We start from the raw sequence: 23,107 nt of genomic DNA on the forward strand, positions 1-23,107 counted from the left end.
TAAAGTACTTATCAGGCAACGTAGCAATACAAGCAGTGCTGCAGTCAAAGTAAAACATCAAGATGAATTGTCCTATATATATATATATATATATATATATATATATATATATATATATATATATATATATATATACTGTCACACTAACATCTATTATATGGCTCTTACAGTGGGATTCTAAGGAAAGTTGTCAAACTGCCAACATCCAAGCGATGCCAATTGATATTGGACTAAAAGTGCAAACCTCTACTAAGATTACCTGCTAAGAAAGTTTGACTGACAAGACTAGCTTAAAAGCGGTTTAAAGAGACGGGCTTGTCACCTGGCTTCTCTCTGGAGTCCAGGAAGCTGTTGCTCTGTACAGTGTGTGTACTGATGTTGTGTTTCAGTCAGATACTTATATTCTTCTGCTTTGTAAACCGAGGCCTTTGTTGTATCCCCTGGAGTGCCAATAGATAGACTCAGTCAGGAAGCTCTAGTCAATCTTCCCCACAACAACAAATAAGGCTCAATTAATGTTTTGCTAACAAAAGACATCAATATACGATGCTTTTGTTCATTTGCTGGGGAAATTATTGCAAACAGTTGAATAACCCAGTCAGAAAATACTTTTTTTTTTTTTTTTTTAAAGGAAACTGCAGCTCCATTGTATTGGAAATTTTCATTTGATGCTCTGTGTGCTAATGAAAGAAGAGTCAGTGCGACTATCTGAGCTTCATACTTCAACTCCTGGACAACATTATTAGCGTCACAGAATCATTATGCATTATTTAACCTTTGTTTAGGGGGTCAGGGTTTACATGAACATGGAGAGTGAATAACATCACCCCCCTGTTCAGCAAGGAGGTCAGGCTTAATTGGCTTAGCACAATAGAAAGCTAGGAAAGCCTGTCTTTGTGTACCTTACTGAAAGCTTGGCTTTACAGTGCTTTAAATGAGTACATTTTGTTTAAACAGTTGTTAGCTGTGTAAACTACACATATAAAAACACTTGACTTAGTAATTAAGCATCACCATGAGGGGAGCACTTGTGCTATATCCTCTGGTGCTATTTCAACTGCTAATATCTTATTTGAGAAGCTGTCTTCAGATTTTTAATGTTATGAAAACTCAGGTCAAAATCTAATGGTACCTTTCATATAAGATGGCTGCCATATTGTGGTCATGTGACTTTTTGGTTTCCTGGATGATAAAGCTAATACAATTGCATTCTATCATTTCATAAGAACATAAGAACATAAGAAAGTTTACAAACGAGAGGAGGCCATTCAGCCCATCTTGCTTGTTTGATTGTTAGTAGCTTATTGATCCCAGAATCTCATTAAGCAGCTTCTTGAAGGATCCTAGGGTGTCAGCTTCAACAACATTACTGGGGAGTTGTTTCCAGACCCTCACAATTCTCTGTGTAAAGAAACATCAACAAAGACGCATTATCAGTGTTGCCCAGTTAACGTTGCATTTCAAAGCACATTGTTTTTACCACCCTTATCGGTGGCACAGATCCTTTTCACTATTCTTTTTAGTTCACAAACTATTCCAATGGAGACGCCATTGCCTTTATGTTTATTTCTATTGTTTGAACTTTCACCAGTACAGACTTAGCTCAGAGTCATAAGTACGGTCAGCTTTTTGCAGTACAAACATATTCTTTGCATAAGGCAGCAATGACTCAATGGTTTTATCCGTCTGCATCTAGGGATAGCACAAAGTCAACGGCCCACAATAAAGTCAGAATGTATTTCAACAGAAATAACAATACTTCTTTTTTTTTGTTTTGTTTTTTAAATGCAGTTTTATAAGATTTCCTATACCATTATCTGATAGAGAGATTTCCCCAATCTGGCATGTGAGCTGAAAATGCCAGTCTGATAACAGACATGTTTTTAAACTATGAAGATCTGTTTGTTATTAAATGTAAGTTGAACTCCACCATGTACTTATTTGCATATAAAATGTAGATCTTGTTAGTTTGAAATCTGCCAGTGTTAATGTTTCAACCTCTCTGCGATAATTAACATAACCCTGCTCCTGTGAGTCGTGCATTGCTCTTTAGTTTTTCAAAACAAACTTTATTCACAGTATTGAAATTACAAAAGAGCAGTGAAAAGGTAAACGTAACACATTTAAATGAAATCTTTGGAAACAAATTTCAACATATATAATATTTGACATAAACCACTTTATATTCAGCATGTACTGTGGTACTGTTCACTGGCTCTTTACCACTTACAATGCAAAAAACAAGCTAAAATTGTCTATGCTGTGCTATGCAATCTTACTGAAATGCAGTGTAATGTAGCTAATCTGCTCTGCTGCCTCATTGGTCACTGATACTGTAGCTGGCACTTTAACACAAAAAAGAGATACCAGTGTGTCAACTTTACATACAGTAAATTTAGTTGTGTTCAAGAATGCCTCATTTAACCTAATAAACCAAAAGGGTAAGAAGTAGCAGCCTCCTTATTTTAAAACGTGCTTCAAAATATAGGAACAACACATACACAGTACAGCAAATAACAGGCAGCCCCAGTTGTGACTGAAAAGTCATTGAAGATTGGGATTGTGTTGTCAAAAGCCACAATGTTTGTACAAGGAGGCTGTGTGATCCAGTGATTAAAGAAAAAGGGCTTGTAACCAGGAGGTCCCCCCTAACCTACTTATAGACTTGAGAAGAATGTTTGCACCCTTCTTAATAGAGCCGCCCCAAGCAGAGAGACCCTTTCAAACACTGATAAGGGCCATGGGGCCAACTTTTACCAGTCTAAGATATAATCTCATCTGGTTAGGAACATTTTCACTGGCTATTTAGTGGGGAATCGCAATATTAAAACAAATTAGGCCCAATGTGAGAAACAAAACATGGAAGCATATAGTGTAGTCATTAAAGGGCAACTTGGTGTAGTTATGAAATATTAGTTGTCTTAAGTAGTGTTTTGTGTCATCTTGTTTAGACTTTGTACTTTTCACACCTGCAGCCTCGATATCTAAATTCCAAGTACATCAGAGTCACCCGATTGCACCCAGAAGCTTGACATCACAACTATAATAACATATTTTCCACTGCAGCTGATTTATTACAAGCTGTACGGTAAATGCACCAATGCTCTGTAAGCATAGGGCCACACAATGCACATTTTCAAGTGTTTAATATCCCCCATTTTTACACAAACCTATGAATTTCAATTGATGGCATGGAAATAGTTTGAAATAAATCAGTATAGGAGTTTCCCAGTGAATTATTTCTCGGATATTGACCTGATAAGCCATCTAATACTGACTCTTGTGTATTAGACTTATCTTTGAAATGTACAAATGTGAATCATGACTCTACTCCATCAGCAGCTCAGCAGATAGAGACATGACATCCACAGCTGTTACAGCAAATAAGGCATTTGTGACAATAAATATCCAGCTTTCTTCTGAGACTAGTCATTTGTGAGAGATCAGAGAAGGGTTTTGCAGTCTTAAGAAAATACAAAAAGATCTATGTCTGGACTTTTTCATGTATGGGAAATACAGCTGTGGCCAAAAGTCTTGCATCACCTAGAATTTTAGGATACATCCTGTAATCAAAGAAACAACAAAATGATGTTGCAAAAGTCTATCGGAAGCCATAATGGTAGTACAGTATTTCAGGTTAGATTTTGAAATGTCATATTTTTGTCTGTTTTTTGTTAAGTATAACTAGAAAGCAGTATGTAATTCAGTATGTTAACGTAACATTATTCAGCAGGTTTCATTCAACTTTATGAAGCAAAACTCTATAGGGTGAAGCAAAACTTTTGGCCAAAGCTGAATATGTGAAAGATATAAATTAGGATCAGTAAAAATGTTAAAAAAAAAAAAAATGCATGAAGCTGTACTCAATTGCACTATTGCTAAAATGTACCGTTCATTTTCTGATTTCGATCAGCCCATTTGCTTTGTTATCAGCATCAATCTATTCATTGCCATGTAGTAAATTTGCTGATGTCAATTTGCTGTCCCTTTTTTCCCCACATTGACTCAGGTGACGTCATCTCTGATACCCCTTTCACACAGACGAGTTATGACGGCTCAGAACCAGCACTGATGTGGCATTGTTGGTCTGTGTGAATTGCTTATACCGTCATATTTTATGCCGTCTCTGAACCACCTCGCGAGGTGTTTCAGAGACAGCACTGAAGCGTCTTCACTCCTGTGTGAAAGGCTATGTCGACACTGAAGCGCTATAGTGGGTGTGGATTGAAAGTCATAATCCCACGTGACTGCATACCGGACGTCGTCGGTGTCACACATTTTAATTTTTTTCATATACAATGGCTGAACGAGATCTAGTAACTGGAGAAGTTAAGGAATTGTTAACTTTACAAGAGTGGCAGCTACTAAACAGATGCGGCACTTTGAACTGTGCAGTAAAACTTGGGGGCACAGACCCTGCGCAAATCCAGTTGATGTGATCAGAGGACTTCTCGGGAATGCAGAGGAAACTCAAAGTGAGCAACAAGCACAGCAGGCTAAATGAAAATAATATTAATAATGTGTCCCCACAAATATTTTATGTGAATTTTCCACACACACACACACACAGACACGGTATGACGGTATTATGACGGTATTATAGTGGCATAGATTGCGCAATTTCTGAGACGGCTTAGCAGCGGCATTAGTGTGTGAAAGTGGTATAAGACTGTATTTGGAACGTGTTGCTATGGTTTCAAACAATCTTTATTCAGAAATATCCCAAAAAGGTAAGTGGCGATTTGTAACCAAGATTTTATTTCAACAAAATATTTTGAAATATTTAAAAAACAAAGCTATATATATTAAATTGAAAACAAATAATTTCTCAGGAATACCGACTTTAACGCCAAGTAGGCACATATTCTTAATTATTTATTTTACTAGGAAAGCACCCATTGAGATCAAAGCCTCGTTTACAAGGGGGTCCTGACACAAACAGATCAACTGGCAACTCAGCAGCAACAGCTGAGCACGCAAATTAAAGTCATTACAATGTATTAAAAGAAGAAGTTTCACCATCAGCAATTAATCAATTGGTACACCAGGAACTTTCTGTATAATTTTATAGTTGCATTAGAACTGAAAATGTTGCTGTTTTCTACAGTATTGTCTGTTTATATAGGGGATGAGTTATATATTTGGGTGTCCCTATTTAAACAGAAAAAGAGGGCAAAAAATGATTGTACAGGGAACAGAATTAGTCTTTTTTTATCCTCAGTTTAAGGCTGTGTTCCATTTCAAAACCTCGCCCCTACACCCTACTTCCCTTCAAAGTGATCACTTCCAGGAGTGATCACTTCGAAGGGATGTAGGGCGTAGGGGGCGCAAAAGTGTTTTAATTGGAACACACTTTAGCGTCATCATTCACGGCCAGGGAAAGGCGTCATTATTTGTCAGCGCTAGAAATGTGTACAGTCTGCCATAATGATACGCAGCATTTTATTTTAGTGGAGTTGGGTATAAATGTACATTTTAGTGGTGTTGATACTTTGTTTTATTTTAACAAACATTGAACAGAAGTGTGTGTATATCTTTAATTTCTTAGTAGTTTTTGGAATATATATTCATAAAATGAAGTTGTCAAATTCTACTCTAAATTATGTTTGATTTAAAAGAGATGATTATAGCAACACCATTAAAACAACTAGAAATAAGAAAACAAGAAAAATGTGTGCTTTTTTAAATTGATTTTGGAAGCAACATTGTAATATTCCTGGCAATGTGTAAAGTTTATTTCTCTCTCGATTTTATTTTATTTTATTTTTTATTTATTTATTTATTTCTGATAGGAGTTGATAGCCTATTGATGTATAATTTTGTTTCAATAAAAGCATTTTAAAAAGTACAGTCTGCCATAGAAGAAACTCGGGAGGTCGTAGACATTTTGACATATCTTTTAAATATTGCTATGCTTAAGTAGCTATTCATTATAAAGCACTAATAAAACATTTGCTTTTCGTGTTGTCATTTTATATGCGTGCATATATAAAATATAAAATACATAAAATAACATAATACTAACCAATACAACTGAGATATGTAAATATACATTAAACAAGTAAATACAAATATAAAAAGATGCATTTAAAATTAAAACGTCATCAAGCAGAGAATGCAATAAATTCATCTCGAACATTGGTTTATATTTATCTGGGGACACGTACAATAATCACGTGAGTGTTATTTATATGACACACGAAGCATAACATTGTTTTGTTATATGATTGCTAATTACATTCGTAGACGAACTCCAATTCTCTGGCTGTATTTCTGCGCTGTGTCTTTAAGACGCAATGTTTGATGGGATTAACGCAATGCTTGGTGGGTTATAAAAAGAAAATCTCTTCCGCAGAAGTGTACAGTGCTTGTACACTTCGGGAACGCCCACTTGAAGGCCCCTTCGAAGGGAGCATTTTATGTTCACTACGGATTGGAACACCCCTTAACATGGCCGCCACCCACTTCCGCCCTTCGATCTTCACTTCGTAGGGTGCATTTTCATGAATTGGAACACAGCCTAAGAGAGCTGGAGGGACAGGCCAGACAAAGCATTGTGTCCTGTGATGTTACTGTAGAGAAAGCCAGCCTCCACAAAGCTTCAACACTGTCCTTGAGGTTAACCTTCCTCAGTAGCAGAGTCTCTTGCCCTTAGAAATAATTCCAGCAAAAAAAGAAAGAAGCTACGGTACTCTTTTTAATGCAGCTTCAACATAAAAATAAAATACTTAATTTCAGCAACTGCATACAGGCCTGTTGTAGGATCCAGGGGGTCTATTCATAAAGGGTTAACTCCTGTCGAAATGAGAAAACAGGAGTACATGATCTTATTTCATCCATAGCCGCCTATTTAACGGCAGTTGCTATTCATAAGAGATCATTCAGATGCGTCGTTAAGCCTCATCGATTTTCGTCTATGAAGGCATGTTTTTAACGAATTGAGAGAAAGGTTAACGATTACCTCATTAGCATAAAGTTGTCAGCGGTCCTGAGCGTCAGCATGCTATTCATGAGAGTGAACAACACCAAAATGCTGTTCATAACTAGGAGTTATTGAACACTTTCTATAGTCAAGTCTAAACTAACGACAGCCTTGGCAGACTTTTTTTTTTAAAGACATATTTTATTACTACACTTGCTCTGTTATACAGTTTGACATACCCGTGATTAACACTGCCTATTTTGAACAACTCTGTAGCTTTATATGAAGGAAAATTAATATAAATATATACTCACACAAGAACAATTTCTCTGGCATAATCATTTTGAAACAGCGCTGTGAAGCAGAGAGCAAGTGAGAGACTGAGAATAGACAGTTTTTTTTTTTCGTGCACCACAAAACGATCCATTACAGTGTACAATATGGCGTGAAACTTTCACTGATTCATAACTCTCCCCTGATTAATAATAATAATAATAATAATAATAATAATAATAATAATAATAATTGATAATTTGTAAGATTAACATTCAAAGTTTTCAAAAGTATTATTATTATTATTATTATTATTATTACAGTATTATTCAAACATCCTCCTACAGTGCTTTTTGTTTAGTTTTATTTTTTATTTTTTTTGGTCCTGCAGTTAAGAATGGAAATCTTATGTGTGCGTATGGAAATGTGTTTACATTGAACAGGGAACATTAATAATGCTGATGATGTCATCAAAAAGAGGCAGATTTTCATTCTTGAACGACTCTAAACCCATTCATAAAGTGCTTTGCGGCAGCCGCCCGTTTGCTCAGATCATTTTATGAATAGCAATATGGACGACTTTCGTTTTAAACCAAATTTGTTTTATTACAACAGTCGGCAAGTACTTTTATGAATTGGGCCCCAGGTGTGTTGTGGTGTTTTCAGTTAAAAAAAAAACACCTGATGTAATTACCCATGGAATTGGATAGTAGTCCTTAAAGGATTATTTGTAATTGATATCTAATTTATGAAAAGCTTTGTGGTTTTCCTGAATCTATGCAGATTAGTTCTTGATTGGAAGAAGTTCCTGCTATATTTTCCTTGGTTAGTTTTGTCAGTGTTTGGTTGCACACAAGGGTTGCTTAATAGTTTGGATCATTTAGTTTATTTCTCTGGTGAAAATCCAGAACTAAAATAAACCAAACATGTATTTTCATTTTAAAACATGGTTTCTGGTGCTATTCTTGGTACAGTATAGTGGTCTCACTTTATAGGTCATTTCACCTTGGGGTCATTCGCTACAAAGCATTTTAATAGTGGAAGCAGCTGTCCAGGTAAAAAAAACAAGAAAGTGCAAGATTGCAAACAGAGATTTCTTTAATCTAGCATAGCACCAGATTCCATCTTTTAAAACGAGAATGCATGTATGATGTACCAAAACTGCACACTTGAGACCTACAGTATAACGAATACAAGTGAAAAACAGTTCAGATTTCTAGAATTCATTTGCTAACTGCAACCACTTTAAACACTCCAGCCTTGTTAAGTATAACATCCTGAATGATACACATTTGATTTATCTCTATATAATATCTCTTCACGGTCCGTAGTACTAATAAAATAGTAGCACAGCATCTATGGGTATCCATTAGCACAGGGCTTAAGACTCATCTTCTTTCATTTGGACCCATCATATGTCTTCTTTGACAATATCTTATAAAAGAGTGTGAGGTTTTATTAGAAGTCATTTTTTTGTAACGTAATGAGTGGTATTGTGTGATGGTGGTGCTGCTGGCACCCAGAACCCCCTTGGGAATGGGATCTTAATGGATTCGCATCTGGTAATTCAATAAACTATTGGATTGGATTTTTAAAAAAGCAGGATACGTAGACTGGGTACACAGAACACATAAAGTGACCACAGTAAAAAGAATATAGACAGGAGTGTAGTTTGCCTCCTGAGACTCTGGACTTCCTAGACTGTTGTTTAGTGATGGGTGAAAACAATAAACACATTGTAGCTATTCATTTCATTTCCCAGACAATTCATAGATTCCATATTTACAATCAAATACTACATGTAATTTTTTTTTTTATTTATTTATTTTTTTGCTTTCGTTGTTTTATTCCAAGAAGAGATGGAGTCTCCAAAGGCTGTCGAAGGGACTTTAGAGTAGACCAAAACGTTTCCACTTCCTTTCACTTTTACCTGATGTGGCACAGATTCCGTCAAGCGTGAATGTGTGTTCAGCCAAGCCTGTTTCTTTAGGGGGAAATGAAGGCATCTCAGAGCTTTGCCTTCAAAAATCTGTGGGAGCTTGACAGAATGCACCGACATTAGCAGCACCCTAGGATGTGGTCCACAGCGCTACACTGCCACCTGCTGTCCGTGTGCCCAGTTTACAGCCCTGGAAACTGGTCAAAGTGAGGCTTAATTACAGCATGCTTGAATTGCTGTGAGTGCATGTCAGAACAAATTATGTAAGTAATGAAGCTGAAAATATTAAGGGAGTAGAATTGCAATGCAACGCTAATGTTCTTCCAGAGAATGTGTGCAGTAAATATGCAGCCTCATGTTTTACAGGAAATGAACTGTTGATACATTAACTGTTTGTTTAAAAAAAATAATAATATTGTAAATAATATTGTATTTTTGCTTTGCTCTGGTTGCTCTGCAATACTGTATTTGAAAGAAGCAGTGGAGTCATATGTACAGTACAATAAATGAGGATGTTAAAAGGACAGCTCTCCATTATTATTATTATTATTATTATTATTATTATTATTATTTGTAGTACTATGTAAGATTATTTATTTTGTATACACAATATGCTGTACATGTGCTTCTCATTTGTAATTTGATATAAATCTGCAGTAAAACTTTCTTTCCTGCTGCATCCTATTGAAATGTAGGCTAATACTGTATTTACAGAAGGATTTTTGTGACTTTGTTACTGCAAACAGTGCTTGTGCAGATGACTTGAACAAATTTAACCGAGTAAATTATGCAGCACTTGGTATGAGGTTAGTGGATCAGCCGCATACAAAACACATCCCTTAGACATGCCTCGGGGACAATGGCATTATCCAAATGCCAGAACAGCAGCTTGCAGGCAGCTGATTAAAGGGGCTGTGCGGTTTGGTTCAAACTGAAGTATCATAGTTGATTTGAGAGAATTAATTGAGAGAGTGGTTGGATTTCAATGTACTTCTGTTCTCCATGGTGGAACTCCAGACAGTATACAATCTTTTGACAGAACCACCTGGAACTTTTACCTAATTACCTAATTAATAACATGTTTGTATTGGGGTTTAGTGTCATTAAACTGTGAAAGTCAGGAATCGTTGGATCATTGTAGTCTTACCGACAGCTATTATAAAATGTTATTTTTGCTATATCTCTGTATGGACATCATGTACTTCAAGGGTATGCAAATATTTGCCAGGTGTTTTGGATGCTAGTTATTCCTGTTTATTATTTTTGTATTGACATTTTCTTATTTTTTGTATAGCACAGTTCCTTTGCTCTGCGGTACATGTTGTTTTCTCTGGCATAGGTCTCGTGACTTATAAACCACCCAAATATACTGTCTGTGTGGCTGTGTCTGCTTCATTGAAACTGAAAGAAAGTTGAGAAAGATGCTTCTCTTAGACTAGTGGTTAGCTTTGATTGGTTTATTTTTTTATCTATTGAATGATTCCTTTCTGACTTCAGGCCAGTTCCAAATCCTACTAAACAGTGCCATATACTGTAGCTGTATTTGAACCCACAATAAAAGCTTCATATTATAAAACCATTTGCTTGGTGTCAGAGAACAACTGCTTCAGAAATGTGTTGGAAACATGTGCATGTGGTTTCTTTAATATCCGTGGCCTTGCATCTTGGTGGTTAATAGCAGCATTCAGCAATTGTAGCACATAGTTACCTATTGAAAGCACCGTTTTTCATTTGTAGGTTCATTTGATGTAAGAAGTTTGGGTAATGATGAGGTTAGGCTAATGCCCCATCTGTTAAACCTTGAATACATAAACATTAGCTGGATGTAGACTTTTACATGTGAGGTATGAGACTTTGTTCAAAGTTGTAGATGTCTTTAAGTTTGCCGTTTATCTTGCTTATGCTATGCACATACCTTGGCTAGCCATGTTTTTTGTATCACACTTACCTGTGATGTACCATTCTTGTCTGTGCTTCACCAGTAACACCTTGCTATGATTTTATCATGGTATTACAGTCAAATGTATAAGGGTGTCACCCCCTTAACTAAGTTGAAGGTCTTTCAGTATAGCTTTGCAGCTTTTCATGGGGGTAAAAACGGAAGTGGGTCTGTCAATGTTACCGGCACAGGGCAACCATCTCTATTGCAGACAGTACTTCACCTTTTACAGGAAAGAAAAACTAGATGTTGATACTGCCTGGGTCAGCCAGAAAGCTCATCTTCTGACACCCTGTGGTCAGGTGCTCTTTAGCTACGAGACTTGATGGATGTTGGCTGCCTGCCAGGCCCTTGTTTTTATCTAATGCTGTGAAAGAACACAAGTTGAAAAAGATTGAGCAGTCTTATTTCAAGGCATAGGCCAAGCAGTGTGCTTGTAGGCTTCAGAACAAGATTTCCTGAATCAAATTACTCTTATTTAGAAATTGAACGTTTGACCATGTGCAGCGTATCATGTGACCCCAAAGTAATAGAGCAAAACCACCCTAGAATTGTTCTGCAAAGTTGAATGGATTTTCGCATTTGTTCAAGTCAGTCCATGTTTAAACTGTAATAGCTTGATGGTTAGGTTCTGACTGGGAGTCTCAGGGGGTTGGAATAAGCTGGCTGACTCTTAGGGAGGCTTGCATATATAAAAAATGCTAACTAGGTAAAGGGCCTAACAAAAGTAAAACTGGGTGTATTTGTTTGATGTGACAGATAACAGGAAATGTGATTCAGAAACCAATTTCTTTTCTTGCAGCTCAAATCGAAATTATTCCGTGCAAGATCTGTGGAGATAAATCATCAGGAATCCATTATGGGGTTATAACTTGTGAAGGCTGCAAGGTAAGCTTTATGCAAAATGTGTGCCTCATCCATGCTGAAATCACAACTTTGTAGGATTCTGTTGTGGTGTTTTAGTTTGATAACAATGTGGCACCCCATTGTGAATTTGGTCAAATTTGACCGCATCAAAAATTTTTACCTTTTAAGTATTTAGTACAGTTTATTAAACCCTTAGATTGAAACACACATCCCAATTGGATGATGCAGGGTTACATTACCAAAAATAGTTTGTGCTGGTGCCAAAGAAAGCAGTCTAGTTGAGTGCCCTGTGACATCAACAAAATGGCGGACAGTCTACAGTCACAGATTTCTCTAGATGAATATTGGATTAATAAGAGTTTAATAAGGCAAATATATACTGAAGTTTTTACCTTGTTGTGGAAAAATCTGCTTGGGTTGAAAAAGTTACCGTTATTGCCCACTGTCTATCACTTTTTCAATCTAAGGGACAACAGTTTCCCTCGTTAAGTCTCAACGACAGTCAATATTTTTTTCTCCCTGGGGTGGGGAAGCAGTTGTAGGGGGCAAGGAGACTTTAGTGGTCTCATCTTCATATCACAAAACCACCACACAATTTGGCATATTTGTCAGTCTGTGCTTGAGAGAGGTCCAGTATTGAAGCTCTGACCAGCATTGAAGTGAGTTGGCAGAGTAGGGAGGGGGGAAGCTGTCATGGTGCCTCAGTGTGTGTCATTGTATTAAATTCACAAACAAATACAAAAAAAAAAAAAGAATATATACACATTACTCCTGCAATATACGCATTACCATGGAAGTCCCCATTTCAGGGTGTGAAAATCTAATCTTTATGGAATTGCCAGGATTTTACAACAAGCAAGTGATTTAGTATTCCTAAAGCAGACATGCAATGCCTTTGTTCTGCTTTTTACTTGATCTAAAGTACAGCGCCCCTGTCAACACAGTGTTCTACACCCATAATACAAGTACAAATAATAATATGAAAAAAACTGCAATAAACTGCTGAAATGTGTCTTTAATGACTGTTACTCTAGGCTCAGTTGCACTTAATGGCATGTGTAAGTACAGGAGTTCTAACTATAAATCACAGCATTATGAAAAAGTCCTGCTTGGCAGCAGCTTTTATACCCCCGTTTCATAATGGCAGCCATTAGAAGGCAACTTGGCAGCTGTCAGCTGTTTTCTTGTAATTAAACAGCCAATGAGCAACTAATTAAGACATATGTGTATTGAACAGCCAAATGGGCTATGTTAATGATCTGCTAGAATCAATTCATTAAGTACAAAATTGTCAAAAGATAGAGCATCAAATCAGCGCTTTAGCCTTCACTGCTCCGTGAACGAAACATGCTAAATGACAGTCATGACCTCAGCAAAACACACCACTGGGCGGGCCCCTTAGCTTTCTAATAAGAGATTAAAGCATGGTAAAAGCTACAGCATGTGGTAGGACTGAAACTGCTCACAAAGTGATACACAAATAGTTTATACAATACTCCTTACCCTTTTAATAGGCACCTTCAGGGACAGAATGCCAGAATAAACCTGCGTGGGTTATCCAGGTAGGGTCTTGGTGCTGCTTACAGCAGTAGGATGCTATGAATAAGAATCTGCAAGCTCCATGCAGTTTTATTTATTTTTGTATAGTGCTAAGATTGTGCAAGATACTTTTAAAACGGTGTGGACACTGCAGCACCTTTAAAGCCGGCTGCTACGAAGTTCAGCCAGGCTGTGTAACCGTGGCTCTTCTCCTCTGAAGTTCTGTTATTGTAAAGCTCTGTGGTGTGTCATACCCCAGGGCTTCTTCAGGAGAAGTCAGCAGAGCAACGCCACATACTCCTGTCCTCGTCAGAAGAACTGTCTGATCGACCGGACCAGTCGCAACCGCTGCCAGCACTGCCGTCTACAGAAGTGTCTCACTGTGGGAATGTCACGAGATGGTAAGCAGCAAGGGTCCTTGAATTTAAACACCAATGCACAGTCTGAACTCAAATAATGATACCAATAATAGTGCTGATATTGGTATTGCTTTGGTATTGGTATTGGTTCAGCCCAAGTAGCACCTAACTGTCTACATACAGAGGCAGGACAAATACAATTTGTAAATTTACATCATCTGGCTTTTTACACTTTTAAATGTGTACACATTTGAATTTATTTATTAGTATTTATCTCCATTAACCTGTTAGTCATCTCTGAATGTTAAAAGTTATGTAGTTGCTTTGTTTTTACAAGTACCTGAAACATTTTGGTATATTACAGTACAGACTGCACTGCTTACTAAATTCAGAGCACTGTTTTAGAAACTTAGAAGCTTTTTTTTTTTTAATTATCCAACTTTAATTATCTTTTTTTTTGGAAGGAGAAAAAAACCTGGTTAATATTGGTAAAACATGGTAAATATAAGTTAAACACATAGCAAATGTGGTAAACTTGTATTAAGGTTATAGAAATAAACAACATAACTTAGGATTACATTTGAATCATGTCGCTGCTATCCTTATACAATAGAAGCTATTAAAAATAACAAATAATAAAAAGTATGATTACTATGTTAAAATTTTGAACGTTAACACTTAATAAAATTGCCGAAATCATCAGTTATCTTTGTAAGTTTTCTAATTGCAGTTCATATTTGTTGGTCGTTTCTTTTGTATTTGGTATTGCTTAAACCTACATTGATGCACAATGAAAAAGCAACATTCTAAGTTTTACATCAATAGCTCATTGGGCACATACATAATGTTATTTACATTTTAAATAGTGAGCAGACAGGTTTGTTGATTGTTTGAGTAGTATGGTTTCTTGGGATAACAAAATACTGAGCTCAAGTCATGTGATTTCATAAAAACGTCAGGTACTCAGTGTCTGGTATCTGAGTTGAGTTAAAATAGCCAAAATTAGTTGATTAAGACTCTGTATAAATAGCCATTCGAAAAGACATGAGTTTACTTAACACAAGAACAGCGAAAGATACGACCATGCCCCGCTTGAGTAATGAAGATCGCCTGGTTGCTATCGACATGTTTGAAGGCTGCCTGTCTGTGAGAGGTTGTCCGGAGAATGAGATGTTCTGCTTCAACAATCAGCAGACTAGTCCAGAGAAACCAGAAAACCGGCTCTGTGAGGGACAGGCCACGACCTGGAAAGCAGAGGGTCACCACACGGGCCCAGGACCGTCACATTCGACTGATCCATCTGCATAATCGCTTTCAGACTGCAGTGGCTACAGCACTAGAAATTCCAGTAAGAAATAACCAGCACATCAGCAGAATGACTGTAGCTCGCCGTCTGCATGAAAATGATTTGCATGCTCGGAGGCCGTTCAGGGGTAACATGTTGACAGCTGGGAGACGAAATCTCAGTCTTCTGTGGGCCAGAGAACATCTGAGGTGGCGGCAGAGAGAGTGGTGGAGTGCTTTATTCACTGATGAATGCTGTTTTGCACATCACAGACCTGACAGAAGACAACGTGTGTGGAGATGTCGTGATGAGCGTTATGTTGACTATTGCGTTGTTCAAGCCAACCGGTAGGGTGGTGAAAGTGTGATGATGTGGGGAGGAATCTCTTTTAACACAAGAACGCCTTTGGTGCAGATTGAAGGCAACCTTACTGCTGAGCGATACATTGACGAAGTCCTGCAGGCAACAGTTTTTCCTTTCCTGCAAGCCAATCCGGAAGTGTTGATTTTCCAGCAGGACGATGCAAGACCACACAGTGCTAGGATTACAATTGCATGACTTCAAGAAAACAATGTCAAGGTCTGGCCGTGGCCAGCTTTTTCTCCTGACCTGAGTCCAATAGAACATCTGTGCGGCCAAATCGCCAGTGCCATCCACAGGAGACAACCGTGACTGGCCAACCTTCGCCAGCTGGCTGCAGCTGCACAGGAAGAGTGGTGGAACATCCCACAGCAGTCTATCCATAGACTGATTAGGTCTATGCGTCAACGCTGCCAGGATTGTGTTAATGCTCAAGGAGGTCATACCCGATACTAACTTTGTAATGTTTTCATTTTGACAGTGTGTCACATTTCATACTGAAAACTTATCATGATTCTTTGATCTGTATTTTTGTTCACATTTTCTGCGATTTTGTTTTGTACCTATGTTTAAAATATTTGATGAAATCCATTAGACCCGAGTGTTGCAGTTATTTTGTGCAACAGTGTATTTGACATGACAATTTGGTGAATTCTTTTCTCCATCACTATTTTTGTAGTGTACAAAAAAATGCCCTTTGTTTCGCTCTTCAGCCGTCAAGTTTGGCAGAATGTCTAAGAAACAACGAGACAGCCTGTATGCGGAAGTGCAGAAGCATCGACTGCAACAGCAGCAGCGTGATCACCAACAGCAGCCCGGAGAGGCCGAGCCACTCACGCCCACCTACAACCTCTCCACCAATGGGCTGACGGAGCTGCACGATGACCTCAGCAGCTACATTGACGGCCACACCCCAGACGGCAGCAAAGCAGACTCTGCAGTCAGCAGCTTCTACCTGGATATCCAGCCTTCACCTGACCAGTCTGGGCTGGATATCAACGGGATCAAACCAGAACCCATCTGTGACTTCACCGCGGGTTCTGGTTTCTTTCCGTACTGCTCGTTCACAAATGGGGACACCTCTCCCACAGTGTCAATGGCAGAGCTAGGTAAGGCATCTCTGTCAGTGGTGGGGTAGTATAATGCAATAGCCCATCAGCCTCTTCACATAGAGGCTCATTAAAATAGTTTTTTCCTAATTAGTGTCTAGTAATTAGGGCCAATCAAAATCCAAAGGTGCCGATATCAGGGGAAATCATTTTTATTTTCCCTTGTGGTCCCTTTTCTGCTAAGAAATTGCTGAAACAGGAAAAATACATTGAAATTTCCAAATCGGGCATTCCAGGAGCAATAAGGACCTTTATTTCCATGGGGAATGTCAAACAGCTTGGTCCAGGATCAAAAGGTTTTTATATATACATGTGTATCTCCACTGGACAGGCGACTCTTGCTGAAAAACTATTCTTGAAGGGAACCAGACCCCTTTATGTCATGGAACCCATTTCTTCTTATACAGGAATATTATACATATTTTCTTTTTTAAAACTTACAATTCTGCTTAAATATAGGGTCTCGTTGTAAAAACCAATAGGTACAATATGTACTGAGGTGCAATGTGTGTGCAATGTGTGCTATAACCAAGAGAATATCCCTGATGGGCAGTCTGCATTAATCTGTCTTTTTTATTTATTTTTTCTCCAGAACATTTGGCACAGAATATCTCCAAGTCACACATGGAAACGTGTCAGTACTTGAGAGAGGAACTACAGCAAATGACCTGGCAGACATTCCTGCAGGAAGAAATGGAGAACTACCAGAGCAAGGTGCGATGCTGGGACACACATGCTTGTAATACTTGTAATACCTGTATACTCTCCTTCATCGTAATACCTGTATACTCTCCTTCATCCATATCGACAATTACCTCTTTTCAATCCATGAACCAAAGTAGCGGATATTGTCAAGCTACTGACCTGTGGAGGCCAGTAGGGGTCGCTGTGGTGCGCAAAACCAGAATTTTCGGCTCCGGTTCCGAAAGTTCCGAACGGCTGATTTCATTCCTTTCCAGTTTGAACAAAATGAAATCCTGGTTAATACCGGTTCAATTTTTTTTCTAGCGAAGTAGGCTATTGTGTTGGTGTTCATAGGTCTTCATTTTCTCGAATTAAACAAAATTTAACTCAAACTCAATAGGAAAACGGTGTGCCAAGTTATCCATCTGTATAAATAAATCTGCTTACTTCCTGTTTATGAAACAACAATGCCTGTGTTGTGGCCTTAAAAGAAAATGACAGCAGTCCGCTTCTTTTTTTTCTTTTCTCCGTTGCAACTTTCTTTTGCCTCAGTTCGAGTTCAAATTTTTTTTTTTTTTTTTTAAACAATTAAAAACAGCATCATTTCACAACAATCTCGGTGGGTTAGCGTCCTTACATTCAACGTAATAACTTAATGCAATGTTTGTCTGAAATAAACTCTGCAGCTAATTGAGATCATGGTCTTTGTTTGTTATCAGAGCTGTCAGCCCCTCTCTTTTCAAACAAGATTGTTAACTTAGACTATCTTTCTTGTGCTCTCCAAAGCCCCGGGAGGTCATGTGGCAGCTGTGTGCAATCAAAATCACAGAAGCTATCCAGTATGTGGTGGAGTTTGCCAAACGCATTGATGGCTTCATGGAGCTGTGTCAGAATGATCAAATAGTGCTTCTTAAAGCAGGTGAGATAGTAGAATCTTTATACTGCTGTTACGAAAGGCTGCAAATGAGTTTTAAATCAGCAACCAAAAAGTATAAAATGTTGCTAACATTTTTTTATCTATTTGTATTGTTGCTGGGCCTAATGTAATGTTCAGTGCTTTTGCGGTACTTTTCAAAAGCACAAAAGAAGTTGTGGAAAGTACGCTACGGACCTGCCATTTTAGACTTGGATAATGACACTACTTTCCCTGCTGTGTTACAACAGTGCTAAAGGATAATAAAGCTGTTATTTCCTCCACAACCTGTTGGTTTACATCAAATGCAAGACGTAAGATTGTTCCAGCTGTGCGACAGAGGAAATAACAGTTATGTAACCACTAACTCTGTAAACAATATTGTGGTGATCAGATCACCTCCATGCTCAATGTGTGAAAGCAGAGCCCTGACATTTTATTTCACATGTACCTTTTTAATAGTGTCATACTATGGCCATGCTGATGGTGCATATTGTTGAGCAGTCCTGGTAGCAAACAGTACTGGAAAATGATGCTTACTGGTATTCTTCAGCTAAATGTTTTCCTATCCAGTTAGGTTTCTTTCCACTGTAGGGTCCTGCCAGCCTGAAAAAGGAACACTATGTACAATCCATCTATCTCCTGTCTAGTTTGTAGTGACTGCAAGGAATTTAGTATTATGGAGTTATGGATTAGGTGGAATTGTTTTTGACAGGCCAACCCTGTTCCAAAAAAAAGGATTTGTCACAAATGGTTTCTTTAGCTCTGATAGACAAATGAAACGTCACTGGAAACTTGAACTGTCCTAAAAAACGCACAAAGTCTCCATGAACTCAGCCTTATCGTATGCGTTTTCCAGGTTCATTGGAGGTTGTATTGGTCAGAATGTGCCGTGCCTTTGACTCTCAGAACAACACAGTGTATTTTGATGGAAAGTATGCTGGTCCAGAAGTTTTCAAAGCATTAGGTAAGTAAATATTTATAAAGAAGCCTTTAAGAAAGGGGAACCCTTTGACCCTTGTTTTTCTGCCTGGGTAGACAGGAATTGGTGTTGCTTGAGGATACACAGCTTGATCTCCCTAATTAATAGCCAGGCCCTGGGACCTATTTTGAAACTAAAGCAAAAGCAGGCACATTTATATGTGTTAAGTTTTTTTTTTCTTTTAGTAACTGTGAAATACTATTCAGAACATCTTCTTTGTCCTGTAACTAAGTTTATTTCATGTTTAATGATTTACTGTTATAATTATAATTGTTTTATTTACAATTTCAAAAAAGTGCTCGCAATCTTGTCGTAACTCCTCAGGACAGATATAGTAAGGTTAGAATCCAGTCCACAATGGAGATGTACTTTATCCAAAAACAATTAAGAACAATTAAGAATAATTCAGAATTTAAGATAAAGCCCTTATCAGTAGCATCTCAATTGTATTAAGTTATACACACAGTTCATCCAATCAAGTACCATGGAATTGCCACTGTGCTACAGCATTAGAACTACTATTGTTGTTATGAATGCATTGCCTTGGTAATGCTGGCCTGCTAGTGGTTCTGCTAAGGTTTCTTTAAGTTAATTAACTGATATTACATGTCATGTTATCAGAATTATATCCTGATAACATTTATAAAATAAGAATTTCTAGCGTAAGGGTTTGGTTCATGAATTTGTGTCATAAGACTAGTCTATGGCAACTGCCTCCAACATGAATAACATCTGTGTCAACTCATTGAAGGCCCAGTATCTCTTAATCTATGGAAATCCAACCTTGCACAATGTCTGGCCATTTTAATTGGTTTCTTATGCATGACTTTGATAGTGAAGAACAGTGCTGTTTTATTAACTGGCAATTGAGTATGGCCACTCTTAACAAGCAGTCTTCTGAGCGGTACAGAACGAGGCCTAGGGCAAAGGATGTACAGTAAGGATGGGCTGCAGTTGTTTCTGTGCACTGCAGATCATTTGTTTAATAAGAAGCTATGATAAGTGACATCATTCCCAAGTGCATAGTAACCAGAAGCTGGCAGAATATGATTTGGGTAAATCAAATCTTATAAAAAGGTGGGGTCGCCCACTATAATTACACATGAGCTATTATTTAACACATTTGTTTCGAGTGGTTCATGTTACAATTATTCAACTATTGTGGTGTTCTGAAATGAAGGCTTGATCGCCATCTAGTGCACAGCAGAGTATTGCCTGAGAAACAAAAGTAAACTTGACCAAAGTGGCATATCACTAGGTGGCGCTGGTACTTACTAATATACAGACATTTTGGCTGATCTAGCTTGCATTATGAATATCTGTGCCAGGCAACAGGAACTGAAGAAACTAAAATACAAAAACACAGTATTTGGGTACAGTTAAAAAAATAATAATAATACAATGAAGTGTGAAGCTTATTTTCTTTAAAAACTTCTACCGGGCCCAATTTTAAACTTTAAGTACCAGTAGTTGAAAAAAAAAATAATAATAAAATAAACGGTTTTAGGAGCCCTCCAGTGGCGTTAAATGTAACTGACGTTTCTAATTAAAAACTGCATTCATATACATTTTTCAGAGAAAGTCGTTTAAAATAGCAGTAATAAATTGTGATGCAGCATAAAAGTCCCAGTGAACGAAGCTGCAGGCATGACCCCACTTAAAGGAATGTCCTGATTGGTTTGTACATTTCTTCTCCCACAGTATGTTGATTGGTTCACTGAGTGACAGGTTTTGTGCAGTGCGAGAGCTTACACAGCGTGGTATAGATATAGACTTAGAGTTTGTGATCAGTTTCTTCAAAATAGGGCCCTGTGTCTTTTGAAATATTACCATGTATCTTTTTATTCATGCGCCTTTTCTTCATATTTCTGTTGACAGGCTGCGATGACTTGATCAGCTCTGTCTTTGAGTTTGGAAAAAACTTGTGTTCTTTGCATCTGTCTGAAGACGAGATTGCGTTGTTCTCTGCGTTTGTGTTGATGTCTGCAGGTAAGATGATACACCACAACCATTGTTTTCACTGGCAATTAAACCAATACCTGCTGTCAAAAATATATACTGTCTTCTCTAGTGTTTCTAACTGGTTGCAAACCATTGTTCTCGTTAGACCGATCCTGGCTTCAAGAAAAGATAAAGGTAGAGAAGCTTCAGCAGAAAATCCAGCTGGCTCTTCAACACGTCCTGCAGAAGAACCACAGAGAGGATGGAATACTAACAAAGGTAGTGTTTACAAAACTGTATTCAATTGAACTGGTATACTCTAAACCTGTCCACATTTTTATATACCTGCTACTGTCTTTAGGAAATATTTGTTCCAATGGCCAGTTGCTGGAACAGATTGCCTTCTCAGAATTGAAGCAACTACCCTCTTAAATAAATGATTCAGGACTATCCTTTTAGATGTATTATCATTACCAGGTGCAAGGAATTTGAGCAGCCAGTGTTCAACCGGCTCCGAAGTGGTTAAATAAACTATTAAATCCTTATAGATCTTGGTTATAGAAACACTGGCTAATTTAAATAGCCATTTTTGAATAACGGTTTCTATTCATGAAACCGTTCTAGACTTTTAAAGAAGCCAACAAAGATCTAAAACAGTTCAATGAATATCAAACTTGAATGAATCCTTTCAAACAGATACTTAACACTCTATGAATAGAGGACTAGCAAACCTAAAAAAAGGTAGGACCACTGCTAATATATACCCTTCACACTAGAAGTACAACAAGGTAGTTTTTTTTTGTGATACTTTTGAATAACTTCAGCTGTGTATATAAAACACTTGCAACCACAAAGGTGTACTACAGGTCAGCTCTGCCTCAGAATATCTACTTGACATTTCTTTCCCTCAGTTTCCACCTCCCACCTGAGGAAGAGATCTTTGTGGTCTGGAAAGCCAGTGAATCTTTTATATACATATGCAGATGATTCTATTAAAGGTATCGCCAAAAGAAACCTTTTGTTGCACTTGTCGTATGTGGACAGCACCCGGATCCTCCCTCTGAAATGCAATACAATCTAAATGTTGTTGAAGCTGACACCCTGGGATCCTTCAAGAAGCTGCTTGATGAGATTCTGGGATCAATAAGCTACTAACAACCAAACGAGCAAGATGGGCCGAATGGCCTCCTCTCGTTTGTAAACTTTCTTATGTTCTTAAAGATATTCATGTAGAATAACCTATTTTTTTCCCGTTTCATTTCCAGTTGATATGCAAAGTGTCAACACTTCGAGCACTGTGCAGCAGACATACAGAGAAGCTGACTGCGTTCAAAGCAATATACCCGGACATTGTGCGTGCCCATTTCCCTCCTTTATACAAGGAGCTCTTCAGTTCAGAGTTCGAGCAGCCGATGCCTATTGATGGGTAACAGCCGCTCTCTCAAGCGAACATTGTCTGGAATGTTTGAAGTACCAGAGCTGAATGAATCTGAGACACTTTACGGAGCCCTGCACACACCAGGAGAGCCGACACGCTGCACATTTGAGGATTATTATTTTTTCTCTTCTGTTTTACGGGTGGGTGGGACGGGGTCTCAAGGGGAAGGGAGAGGAAATGCTTATAACGATACATTATTTAACGTTGAACTTGTCTTTACCATGCATATGGTTTTCCGTTTTGAGATGTGGACCTTTTTCTAGCCCTACTTTTAACATTTAACCCCCACTCCTTGAGGTGAGTTGCTTGAAGAATATCTAATTGACAAGCCTCATTTTATAATAAAATAATAACAAGCATTTAGGGTTATGCATAGAGCTTTACAATAGAGACTTGTATTCCTCTTTTTAATGTTCACACTGCCATGATATAAACTACAGGTCATGTCTGCAGCTATAGTAGCAAACCTCTGTGAAATATGCAGGATATACTATGGTTTTTTTTTTGTACAGTTAAACAGCATTATGTAGACGACAGTGCTCATTTCTATAACGGCT

At 37.9% G+C, this 23,107-nt stretch overlaps 1 protein-coding gene across 2 annotated transcripts in view; it reads left to right on the forward strand.

Moving 5' to 3' along the window:
* The window catches only part of LOC117427871 (nuclear receptor ROR-alpha A), a 243,077-nt gene extending 220,384 nt beyond the window's left edge, over positions 1 to 22,693 (forward strand). For both annotated transcript variants that reach the window (XM_058995057.1, XM_058995058.1), the window contains 9 exons: positions 11,876 to 11,961; positions 13,739 to 13,880; positions 16,197 to 16,592; positions 17,185 to 17,306; positions 18,063 to 18,195; positions 19,049 to 19,156; positions 21,050 to 21,160; positions 21,279 to 21,391; positions 22,378 to 22,693. In XM_058995057.1, coding sequence (XP_058851040.1) covers positions 11,876 to 11,961; positions 13,739 to 13,880; positions 16,197 to 16,592; positions 17,185 to 17,306; positions 18,063 to 18,195; positions 19,049 to 19,156; positions 21,050 to 21,160; positions 21,279 to 21,391; positions 22,378 to 22,542 — 1,376 coding nt within the window. In that variant the 3' untranslated portion in view covers positions 22,543 to 22,693. The remainder of the gene's footprint in view (positions 1 to 11,875; positions 11,962 to 13,738; positions 13,881 to 16,196; positions 16,593 to 17,184; positions 17,307 to 18,062; positions 18,196 to 19,048; positions 19,157 to 21,049; positions 21,161 to 21,278; positions 21,392 to 22,377) is intronic.
* Positions 22,694 to 23,107: the final 414 nt, after the last annotated feature.

This window comes from Acipenser ruthenus, chromosome 21 (assembly GCF_902713425.1).
Source record: "Acipenser ruthenus chromosome 21, fAciRut3.2 maternal haplotype, whole genome shotgun sequence".
In the NCBI taxonomy this organism is placed as follows: Eukaryota; Metazoa; Chordata; class Actinopteri; order Acipenseriformes; family Acipenseridae; genus Acipenser; species Acipenser ruthenus.